The sequence below is a fragment of the Fundulus heteroclitus genome, chromosome 11, assembly GCF_011125445.2.
Source record: "Fundulus heteroclitus isolate FHET01 chromosome 11, MU-UCD_Fhet_4.1, whole genome shotgun sequence".
Taxonomy (NCBI): Eukaryota; Metazoa; Chordata; class Actinopteri; order Cyprinodontiformes; family Fundulidae; genus Fundulus; species Fundulus heteroclitus.
The window spans coordinates 1,551,173-1,563,782 of NC_046371.1; the positions used below are offsets into that span (position 1 = coordinate 1,551,173).

At 39.4% G+C, this 12,610-nt stretch overlaps 1 protein-coding gene across 3 annotated transcripts in view; it reads left to right on the forward strand.

Moving 5' to 3' along the window:
- gria4b (glutamate receptor, ionotropic, AMPA 4b) overlaps positions 1-12,610 on the forward strand; it is a 146,424-nt gene that overhangs the window by 100,907 nt on the left and 32,907 nt on the right. For all 3 annotated transcript variants that reach the window (XM_036142709.1, XM_036142707.1, XM_036142706.1), the window contains exon 10: positions 6,963-7,169. In XM_036142709.1, the coding sequence (XP_035998602.1) occupies positions 6,963-7,169 (207 nt within the window). The remainder of the gene's footprint in view (positions 1-6,962; positions 7,170-12,610) is intronic.

A 12,610-nucleotide genomic window follows, 5' to 3' on the forward strand; every position in this document is an offset into this window, starting at 1 on the left:
GCCGCCTGCGATGGCTTTTAGTGTTCGAGTCGAGCCGAGCTTGTTTTTGGTAATAAGTCATCCTCTCTGACTGCAGCTCATTTGTCACTTCTGCTTTAAATCTGCATCCTTTCTCTGCTTAGTCATCTTTCTCTTGCACTTTGCTTTACCTTCAGCGGGTTCAGTGTAATGTGCTGTGTATACATCATCAATCTGTCAATATGGAAACATGCAGGGTTCTTTTTTTTTTTTCAGGGTCTCCGTTACACTGCGAGGAGCCATTTTTGTTCTCATTTACACTAAATTACGATTATTTTTAAGTTATAGGAATTCAGAAAATTCCATTTAAGTTGATTTAAGACAAGAGAATATCCTATGCGAGTAAGGCAGATGTGTATTTATCCTCATAGGTCAGGAAATGCGTACAAGAAAACTGCCACTGTTACATAAGACGACAATCTCGTGAAATTATTATTTTGTAAATAAAGGACCACATTTGCTTTCTCTGTGCCGTTCTCTTGTTGTTGTCTGACTCTTCTGTTCGCACCATATTTGAGCGACATTTGCACTTTTAAGCTTTCATTTGTATTGGATGAAGAATGAGACCAAAAGTGTTGATTGGCTGCGTCCTGAGGAGACTCAGTAACCTCACCTATCTGGCATCACACGCAGCTGAAATCTAAAAATTAAATGCAAATACATAAAATAAACCCAAAGTGGGACGGGAATGCTGAAAGTTTAAAAGTCAGCTACATTTTATGAGAGAACAGATGTGATGATTTTTATTTTGCAATTTGTTTACTGTGTCTGCACTTTTTTTCTGCAATCTAATGGGGATAGCACCCTAGTGCCTTCTATTGACAAGCCACCACTGACGAGCTCACTAATAAAAATCTTTGGCTCAGAGATAAATGGACCTTTCTGTCTCTGTAAAGTTTTAGAACAAACACTAAAAAGCTAAGCTGCCACATATGTAGCTGCATTTAAAATATCACCTTATTTAAAGGTACATAGCCACGTTATATGCTTATAAAAAAAGACCAAAAACTGCTTGATCACGATAAAATAAAGCTTTATACACCAAGCTTCCATGTTGATAATGTGCTGATGGTCCGTTTTGAGGCTAAATGGAACCCAGCGCTGGGTGCGATGACCAGATATAAACCGATGTGGCGCCATCTAGAGGCAGTATCATAGAACTATCATAAGGCCAGTTTGCTTAATTAATAAACCACTTGTAAATAATGATGGACTGAGCTAACAGCTGTTAGCCGCTTCCTTGCTTTATCCCCTGCTGCGCATGCGCAGTACATTCTTCCTCTGTGATTAAACAACAACACTAAAGGCTTTATTTGCTAACAAATTGGGCAAAATCAAAGTATAAAACACCAAAACAACAACTAATACGCCATCAGGATGTGATAATCTCTCATAAAAACTGTGTATGCAACCAGAGTGAGCTACTGACGTGTAAATAAAAATAGTAAAATAACGTGGCTATACACCTTTAAAGAAGAAAGGAGTTTTTCTGAAACATCAAGTCTGGGCCACAACTAGAAAGTAGCTGAATTTATCAAAGATGCACCATGTTAAATATAGTTTTGTGAGTGGATGTAAATGTGACATCGTGATTTATACAAGAGGACAGAAGTACGTCTCTTTGACTTGGCGTCACCATTTTGGGGTTTTCCTGAACTTAAAAATCACCTGATTTTCTGCATATAAAGGTTTAGTGCTCCATCCCAGACTATGAGTGCCCCCATGTGGTCAGATAAATCTTATTTAAATTGTTCAGAAGGCAATGCCACATCCTCCACTATGTCAGCGACTCCACTCTGATGAAGAGGGAATCTTTATCAGTGCAGACAGAGCCCATGCACAGCGTAGCATAGAAAATTGAACACTGTGAGAACATGTTTGTAGCATTTTTGTGCATAAATTCTGTAGCAGTGATGCTACCTTTGTTTATGTGAAGATTATATTATTTATGCTAGGGTATCTGATGCATAGAAGGCAGGCTAATTTATAAAAGAGGAGCCCAGATTTAAGTGACTGCGATCGTGTTTGTGTCTTGTGTTTTGGAGAAATATTTTTGTAACTTCTTTTTTGTAACTGGTTTTTGTTTTTATTGTTAGAAGAAATAAAGAGGCAGCTGGTTAAATAACCTCTAACTCTGGTTAGTCAGAGGCTAACAGCTCATCCTTTTGATAATGAAAACTTCTTGACACTGACGTCCTGGAAGTGCTTCTTCTGTTATTGATTCAGCTTAAAGCCACAGTGTCCTAGTTAAAGTAATGAAGGAGTGCAACAGTCTGTATTGTTTTGAGTTGAACTTTTGCAGGTTGGTTGGTAAAGAGGTATTTACGATGCCTCGTAGCTCCCTGTGCTCCACATTTTTCATCACTGGACCCTAGTTTGATAACAATATTTGGTTCTGGAGACTGGCTCTGCTGGTTGGTCACACTTTATGTTCACAGTATTATTTATTAAGCCATTGGTTAGTTATTTTAATGTAACAAACACAACTGTATGTTTGGTTCTGAGTAACTGGGGAGTTTTATGCAACTGAATTTAGATGTTTTGTTTTATTTCATGTGCGTCCAAAGACATATATCAGTGTTGTAGCCTCTTTAACACTTATTCCAGCTGTCCAAGGAACAGATTCTGCAGCAGAAACAGACCATCAGAATATCCTCCTTCTCTCCTGCAGCTACTGTTTCTCAATGTTAAGAAATTAATGTATTTATGTTTGGAAACAGGAGCTTCAGAAACAAACTGTTTGTGAAAGATCCCAGTAAACCAGTGGGTGGTGAGTGTTACAGTCACACCTGTAACACGGCTCCAAATTAACCCCAGCATGATGCCTCCTGCTCCAGGAAGTAGACTGAGCCAGTCTGTAATTACACGGTTGGTGGTTCGACCTGGGGCTCCTTCTGTCCACATGTCGGAGTCTCTTTGAATGAAACACTGAAACCCAAATAGTTCCCAGTCATCAGACATTCACCTCTCATTGTACCCAAATGTTTGTAAATGGGCCACATGGCGCCAAATGTGTATCAGTTTGAATGAAGGTTCAGATGGTATTTAATACGAAAGACTAGCACAGAGTAGAGCATTTTTTTTACTGAGACATTTTCTGAAAACTCTGCTGTGCATTCATACCCAGTGTTGGGGAGTAACGGATTACATGTAACGACGTTACGTAATTTAATTACAAAACAAGAGTAACTGTAATTCGTTACAGTTACAATGAGAAATTATGTAATTCAGTTACAGTTACTTCCGAAAATATTAAGAATTACAAATTTAGTTACATTTTTTTTTTAAATATAAAGAAAAACCTTTGCGAAATATGTAATGATATTTTTATTGCTTCGCGCCCTGTATCGCCGTTTCCCGCTACGGCTCCTTGTGTCTATCACTCTGATGATCCATCCTGTGCTGGTGGAGCCTTCTGAAAGAACAGCAAGCGAGCGGACGTTTCCAAAGTTTGGCTTCATTTTAAGAAAGAGAAAGATGCAACAAGGCGCTTTGCAATCATGCAGTCTCTTGTTATTCACACACAACAATAAACCGTGAGAGCCGGCGTGTGTTGTGAAACTGCAAAACTTTGTCTTAGGCGGAGAATCAAACGCGTGTCTACACAGCTCAGCGTTCACAGTGTTGCGTTCGTGAGCGTCGCAAAGCAATGGTGCATTCAGGAGCATGGGACATTTCAGTTTTACAACGAAAAAGGCAGAAAACAGAACAGAACTTAACTCATACAATAATGTATTTATCCAGAAACAGTGTGGGCTTTCTTACAATACTGAATGCTCTATAATTGTATTTCTGTTATTTTTGATTATGCTAGCATCTGCTAGCTTTTTATTAAAAAAAAAACTATAATATTACAGCAGCAAATTATCAAAGCTTTTCAAAGCCTGTTTAAAAGCTCCAAATGGGGCTTCAGATCATACAGCAAGAATTGTGTTGTCATTGTTTTACAGGGCAGAATTTGCATTTGCTGACTCTTGTCCTTTAACTACTGATGGATATACAGGAATAGTCATACAAGTGTCAATTCCCAATTCCGCTTTTTTAAGGTTCACATTCAGTTCTCAAAAATTAAATGTTGAACATGGGTCAATACTCATTAAAACCTTAAAGTAATCAAAAAGTAATCAAAAGTAATTAGTTACATTACTTTTTAAAAGTAATTGAAAAAGTTACACTACAATTACATTTTAAACAAAGTAACTTGTAACTGTAACGGATTACATTTTTAAAGTAACTTACCCATAACTGTTCATACCCCACCCACCTACTGCATCACCACTAAATAGAATCCAGCAGAAGTCACCTAAGTAGGGAAACATGATTCTCTCTCTGACAGTTCTCCAGTCCAAATTGAGGCCAACTGAGTTCAAACCAATCTCAATATAATCGAAGCCATTCTGTTTCTGGCAGTAGATGTTGAAGCTTAAGGAATGCAAATTATCTTTAGGGTCTGATACGACTTGTATCTGAGTTCAAAAAGTCTGATAGCAGTCCTTTTGCGTACAATATAAATTACTGTGCCGTTGCATGAATTTATCACCCAAACGCTCCATTAATGAGGCACTCGTGCCCGCAATAATAACAGTAATTTAATTAATTTTAAACCTTTGTTTTACAGAGCTGTGCAAACTGTATGGATGGATGTCCAGCCAGACAGTCCTGAGAAACTAGAGTGTCTAAATAGGCATTAACACTAGTGTGTTTGTAACAGACATTACTAATTCTCAGCAGGGGGCGATAGTCCTTACAGCATTTGGAAAGAAGCTGTTTTTGAGTCTTTTAGTTTTTGATTCAATGTTCCTGAATCGTTTTCCTGATGGAAGTGGGTCAAACAGTGCATGGCCTGGGGGGGTGAGATCTGTGGTGATGCATCTGGCCCGTCTCTGGGCTCGTGCAGCATAAACTGTCTACATCTTGTTGACGACATCCCACAATCCTCTGTGCAGACCTCACCACCAGTGCTAAATCCTTCCTCTCCTGCAGCTTTCCTACAACACAGTCACGCTGAGACATAAAATGCTTTCTATTGTAGCTCTGTAAAAGGTTTATTAGCAGCTTAGTGGAAAGTCCAGTCCTGTGCTTATAATCTGTAGTGGTCCTGATTGGTGCTGATAAAGTGGTCCTCTATGAGCTGCTCGTATCTGTACTTTGCCTTCTGGATGCCCTTTGTCAATTCACTTCTAACCCTGCTGTAGGCCAGTCTGTCTCCTGATCTGAATGCTGCGTCTCTGCGGCCTTCAGCAGGGACCGCACTATGCCGTCTACCCATGGTTTCTGGTTAGGAAACGTTCTGGTTGTCTTTGTGGATAGGACGGCATCAGAAGATGTGTATTCATCCAGATCAGCGTCCTCTTTAAACACCCCCCATTAGGAGGGCTTTAATCAGAAAAGCAGCCAAGAGGACCATGGTTGCTCTGGAGGTGTTGTAGAGGTTTAGGGTTACAGCTCAGGTGGGATGACCGGTGGACATCTATTACTTGAGCAGTCCACTAATGGGTTATATTAATTATGCTTCACATTTGTTCCCTTTCCTTTGTAATGCTCTTTACTTTGAAATACTCTGAGGTTTGTGATTGTTACTGGAAAATAATGTGAAAAACCTACTTTTTCCAGAAGCTGTGACTGATTGAAATGATTAATTTTGTAGCATCCAAACGTCGTCAAATGCTGTGTTATATATCCTGGAATTTATGTGATTGTTAATTATGTTGTGTATTATCAAAATGCATCTTTAAATGTTGTGCATGGACTAAATTCTCACTTTAATCTGAATGTTTCTGGATTTTTCTTGTCAACCAACACCCTCACGCCATAATGTAACCACTTTAATTAACTGTTACCACTTTACAATAAGGCTCCCTTTATAGAGGCCTATAAATGGTTTGTAGACACATAACTTAATCTGTAAACACTTTATAAAACATTAATAAAGGGTGAGAAAGAGACAAAACAGGCCAAATGCCAGATAGTGAGCCAAATCCATATAACGTTTCAAATTATATATATTTCATCTAGAGTTACTATACTAAATATTTCAGTCTAAAGTATAACATTGTAAGTCTAATAAGCCTTTGAAAGCATAACTCTGTACCATGTAATTCTCTATTTTATCACTGCATTATAAACATCCTCAACTATCAAAGAAGCCTTATTCTAAAGTGTACGCCATGACATAAAGTAGAATTACATGGTACAGAATTATGTTTTCAAAGGCTTATTGATCTTACAAGGTTGTACTTTAGACTGAATTATTTTGTATAGCAACTCCAGATGAAATATATAGAATTTGAAACATTTTAGCCAAATATAGCTTTGACTCACTATTTGGCAAGAAACTGGTCAGTTTTGTCTCTTTTTTTCATACCCTTTACTAACACATACTAAATAGCTATTAATGGCTTATAAAGTGTTTACAGATGTATTAATAACATATCTACAAACCATGTATAAGCCTCTATAAAGAGAGCCTCATTGGAAAGTGGTACCAAACAATTTATTCAATTAAATTTTATTTATATAGCGCCAATTCATTAAAACATGTCATCTCAAGGCACTTTGCAATTTATCGGGCCTTGTGTTTTATCTCAAATGTTTGGTACTGAGTTTTACAGCCCAATCCACTCTGTTAATTGGCTAATTTATAAATATATATTATAAATATGTTTAGAAAAATATCTTTTTGAAATTCAATCCAACATATTTGAATATTTTGGCAGTTTTTTTCTGCCAGAAATGGATGTTTCTTGGATTTGTTGCTGCCACCTTCAGTCTGTTTGTGGAATGGCAGGGAGCTGTCCACATCATTGCGTAATAGCTCCACTAGAATAGATGAAAAAGACCCTTCACCTTGGTGGAACAGCATTTTCTGAGACTGCCGCTGTGTCAGTTCAAACCCTGTGCTCGCCGTCGGTCTTTCTGACAGTTTGGTTTCACTGGTCATGTAGGAGGGTCCCTATGTGATGCTAAAGAAGAACTGGGAGATGTACGAGGGCAACGACCAGTACGAGGGTTACTGCGTGGACCTGGCCTCCGAGATCGCCAAACACATCGGGATCAAGTACAAGATCTCCATCGTCCCAGATGGAAAGTACGGCGCCAGGGACCCAGAGACGAAGATCTGGAACGGCATGGTCGGGGAGCTGGTGTACGGGGTAGGTGTGACTGTTCTCTGCTTTCTTACCTAGTTTCTGTCCTGCTGTGGAGAGTGTGGAGCGGAGCTGTGCTTCTCAGTCTGTGTGACGGCTTCTTTAGATGTTTCGCTGCTTCAACACAGCTGGTTTATGTTGACCGGCTGTTTCTGCAGGACTCCATGAAAAGCTGTTCAGGTGACACCTGCAGGTGTTTTTGACCCAACGGCTTGAGAACAACTAGAATAGGTGCCTACAAAGAGATACAGAGCAGAGAAAATGTTTCAGGTCAAGCAGGTGTTTTCCAGACTTCCAGGGGGTAGAATGGTCAATTGGTCAATGTTTCTAAATGTAAAAGTAATTTGAAATTGCTAGCTTTAGGATGCATTTAGTTCTGCAATATATGCATAACATTTCCAGAAAGAAAGGAACTAATGGTGTATAGAATATTTTACTATAGATAAATGAAGCACATTTTTGTCAATAGGTTGCAAATTACCTGCTTTTTCATCATGTTGATGACATTTGCTATAAAAATCAAATGTCCAATTGAAGAAAATGCATTAAACCTAAACATAAAAATACTGTTGGTTAAATGATAACTGTTGATCTTTAGTACAAAAAAAGTAAACACATTTCCTTTAATATACTGCAAAAACAAGCTCTTGTTTCAAAGAGATGGGAGACTTTTGTGGCTCTAAACAAAATGTGTGTAACCGGACTGAGGACAGAAATGGCTCTGTGGTTGTAAAGGTTGCTGACCCCTGAGCTAAATGAACATAAAAAGCAGTTTTTAAACCAACCTGCACGCCCCTGGGAAAAACCTGATATTTGATTGTTCCACCCTGAACTGCTTTCAAGGCCTGCAGAGATTTAGATGTTGTTCTGGGACCTCCTGGTTGAGTCGTTTAGCCTCTCTTAGGTAGGTTCTCCGTTTGTGGATAATGGTTCTCACTGTGGTTCTGTTGAGTCCCAAAGCTTAGAAAGGGCTTCATGACATATTTCCAGACTTATAGATGTTGATGATGTTTCTCATGAGTTAGGTTATTTTCATTAGATCGGTTTCGATACGCCCACTTCACATCGTCATCCAGGTTCTACCTGTGTGATTTCTTGACTCCACAGATCCTGCACCATTCAGGCCTGGATTTGGGTGGTGAAATCTAACAGAAAATATTGTTAATTACAGTTAATATTTTAATAAGGGGGGAGGGGATGAATACATCTGCGCAGAGGACCAGGTTGGTTTGGAGCTTTATTCCCAAAATAAATGAAATCCTCATTTAAAAGCTGTTTTTTGTTTGTTTGTATTTTCTCAGGTTATCTTTATTTGATCTTCAAAGTTTGATGATGTGCAACATTAATCGAGATTTTAAAAAAAGCAAAAACAGAAGAAATCTGTAATCTTGTTCACTAGTGCGTATACATGGATGGAGATCCATAAATGGACTGGGGCATTGTTCTGGTCTGTTGCTTAAATCAGAGGCAATCGGATTTTACCTCAGGAGACTTTGTCAATTCTGCCGATTCGCACCTGCAATAGGAGCGCTGCTGGCTAGAAGCTAAAAGCTCCCAATTTATCAGCCAACAATGGTGTTGAAGTACTGAAAGGAAGAGGATCCTGGATATAAAGAAGCTGAATTTAGCCTCAACCGTACGGGCGAGTAGATGGATGGATGGATGGATGGATGGATGGATGGATGGATGGATGGATGGATGGATGGAACTGACAAGGTACATCAGAGACTTTGTCGTCACATTTTCTGAGCAGCAGGAAATCTTTGTTTCGATGATCTCTAATCTGTAGAGTTTCTATAACGTTTTACAGATACTGATAACTATTGTTTTTTAAGTCTTTATATTTAAGTTCAGGGCTTGAGTCCATGTCTGTGATGAAATTAATCGAGTCCATAATAGTTCAGGGTCTGAATGATCACCCAAGGTTACTGTCTGTTGGAGCTTCAGCATTCATCAACCATCCGTGCTTCATCCAACCTGTTTAAACCAAACGTCTAATCAGGGTAAATTCTAGGCTGCATGAACGCTGTGGCTGATCCACCTTCACAGGTCACACCACTGACCCATCTCCAGAACATCATAGGTCTGCAGCATGTCGCTCAAAATGCTTTATTCTGGTCCAGAACTAAAAGAGTCACCATATTTGTCATTAATTTGCTGAATTGATAGCCACTTCCTGTCCGGACAAAAGGACGCCGTGGAATCATGTGTTTGTTTCAGATATTTCAGCCCATCTGAGATTAAATTGTGAGCAGTGAGGAGTTATCAAAGCAGGTGGAGGGGGGGTGAAATGTATGCAGAGCTGTAGTGCAGCTTTTGACAGGGTTAAAGAGGAGAAGCGGAGGTGTGCCGCCTGTTGAAGCTTGTTAAAGAGGTGGCATTTGATCTGGTGCTGAGGCGCGTTTCTGCTGTCGACCTTGCTGTCGATCAGAAAAGATGCCGGGATGTGAGATAATGAAGGGATTTTAGTTCAGGTGTTACTGCTTGGATCTTGTGTTAAACAGGAGCGACTTTAATCAGGTAAGCAGATGGGAAGAAAATCTGATGGTTGGTGTAATCAATCAATAAAATTAGTTCTTCTCCTGTTTATACAGCTAGAAGGGGGGGGGGAAAATATGAGTTTCTTAGAGGCCCTGTTGGGTTTCCTGATTTAGTGGCAATTTCAAAAATACTGAATGACGTAAGCAATATGACAAACAATTTAAACAGAAAAAATATTTATAAAGCAAAATGTAAAAAAAAAATGCAATCGCCAGTGTGGAGGAAGTTAGGACACCCAGCTATTTATTCCGATTTAAAATTTTCAAATGAGACACAGCTGGATCACATTACATCATTACTCGTTATCTGGAGGAAGGTTTGTCCTGTTTAAACTGCAGATGTTTAGTTTGGTGCTCCAGCCTGCTGAAGGGGGAGTGACGAGACCCAAAGATCTGAAGTCTTCAGGAGAATCTGTGAGGGACTCATAGGAGTTTAAACCCCAGTTAAGATCGTGATAACAACTACAGAACCTGTGGAGAGTCATAAATGTGACAGTGTCAACATGTCCTCCATGTATCTGGTACCAAGCTGCTGCTAATAGCTAATAGCTACGGTCATCGTGTGAAATGGTTTTTGTCTCTGTAGTCAAGTCTGCTTGTTCTTTTCTAAAGTTGCTTGTAAATTCTGTGAGTCGTGTTTCCTTGGACTCATTTCTGAACGTGCAGCCACTTATTTGGGGTCTAATATAAGCGACCATGAACATGAGGTATAAAGAGACCTGCTCACTGAACCGGATGAAATATCCCTCCACCTACACACATCCTCCCTGAGAGGGAAACAAACAAACTAGCAGTGTCTGCTAGGAGGACAGAGTAGTTTCTGGACCCCGCTGCCCTGTTTCTAACATAACACCAAAATAAACTTCACTGTTGAATTAACTTACCTGTTCAGCAGAAAACCACTGCTTCTGTTTTAAATCCCAGCTTCCACATGAATTATCTCCACCTGGTAATAATAGCTCTGCTGATATAGCCTCTCATTTCCTCCCGGTTATTATTACTTTACTTTTCCTGGTTACTTTCTCTTTCTGCTGCTGTAATTAAAAATGGTGACGCAACATGTCGCCTGTATAACACTGTGTTTATAAACTACTAATTCTAAGCTATGAGAATGCTTTAATTTTTGATACAAGGTTGTTAGACTTTGTAAATATAAAAGCAATACTTGATTTTTGCTGATTAAACGCCAAATTAGTTTTACACTGTCCCTTTAAAATCAGCCTTTGTACAGAAAGTAGTCTATAAGAGGAGGACAATCAGAACATCGACCAACGTGCTCAGGTCTGTCAGACCAAGCAGGTTCATGCTGGGAGCAGAACGCTAGACGCTAAAAGAAGTCTCCAGAAACCCAAACGTCATCCTGAGATCTGCAGAACATTGTTGCTCATGTTGATATAAAGTTCATGTCTGTCCAATCAGAACAAGACAACTTAATGGGAGGAAGAAAAGATTTGCTACCTAAAAAACATGAAGAGTCAGATGGAAGTTAGCCAGAAAGAACGTAAACAAAGACCAGAACCTCCGAATAACATTCTTTGGACAGATGGTTCTAAAATTGACTAATTTGGACACTAGAACAGATGGTACATTAATAATAATAATAATAATACTAATAATACTAATAATAATAATAATAATAATAATAATAATAATAATAATAATAATAATAATAATAATAGGTTTTATTTATAATGCACTTTCCATTTACAATAACATTCCAAAGTGCTACAATTAATAGTTAATCATCATTGCCATAAACCAAACACTGCATTCAGGGAAACAAACCTCATACCAACTGTGAAGCAGGGGGTCAGAGGTGTCATGGTTTGGGGAAGCTGCAGTAGGACCTGCCCATCTTAACATCACAGAATCCAAGAAAAAATTAAACCTGAACCAGAACTGGAACCCTCAACCTGACGATGACCTAAAACAAACCAGTAAATCCACCAAGGACTGGACTGAGAGCTAAGACATAGAAAGTCCATGAGCTTATTAAGTTCAATTAAATCCCTTTTTTTCCAGAAGTAAATAAAAATAAGATTAAATGCCTACATGTGACTATTTAATTCATAATCAGTGCATATTTATATGCACTGATTTATATTTTAAACAAGCAGCAGGACAGAAATCAGTTTTATTTTCTTGAGGAATTGAGCCAACATGGAGCTTTTGTTTTTTGTTTCCTTTGTTCTCTGTTCCTCTCGCCTGCACCTCCTTTGCTCTGCGGTGACTCACGGCGGAGCGCGCTGCAGAGAGTGGGAGCTCGGTCACAGTTTGGGATGTGTCAGGACTGATGGAGCAGTGCAGAGCCCTCACTGTGCACAGGAGCAGCAAGAAGTGCATCCCTTCAGTTTCCGTCTCTTTAACAAGAACCACGAGCAGGAGGACAGTCAGTCTCAGACATCATTACGTGTTGGGATCGATTACTTTCATACAAATTAGTTCAGAAGACAAACAACCAACTGTGGATGCCGAATTTTTCTAAAACCGGCCACATGTAGGTACTATTGGTACCCTAATCCGGATTAAGCATTTTTTGCCAGGAGTTCAGTTTAAACTCTGTGCACAGCGGTGGCGCAGTGGTTACCTGAAGGTCCCGGGTTAAAGGCCCAGGCTCGGGGGCCTTTCTGTGTGGAGTTTTGCATGTTCTCCCCATGTCTGCGTAGGTTTCCTCCGGGCGCTCCGGTTTCCCCTACCACTAAAGACATGCTGGTAAGGTCGGCCATTAGTGGCAGCACCTCAGGCTAACCCTCCATCCCTCTATGTAATTTCATTGTATGTACCTTGTATGTATAATGACAAATAAAACACTTTCCTTTACTGAATAGAACCTGTCTGACAGCATAAAATGGGCTAAAACATCTAAAAAAAGCAACACATCATGCCACAATCTACAGAAATTCAAGA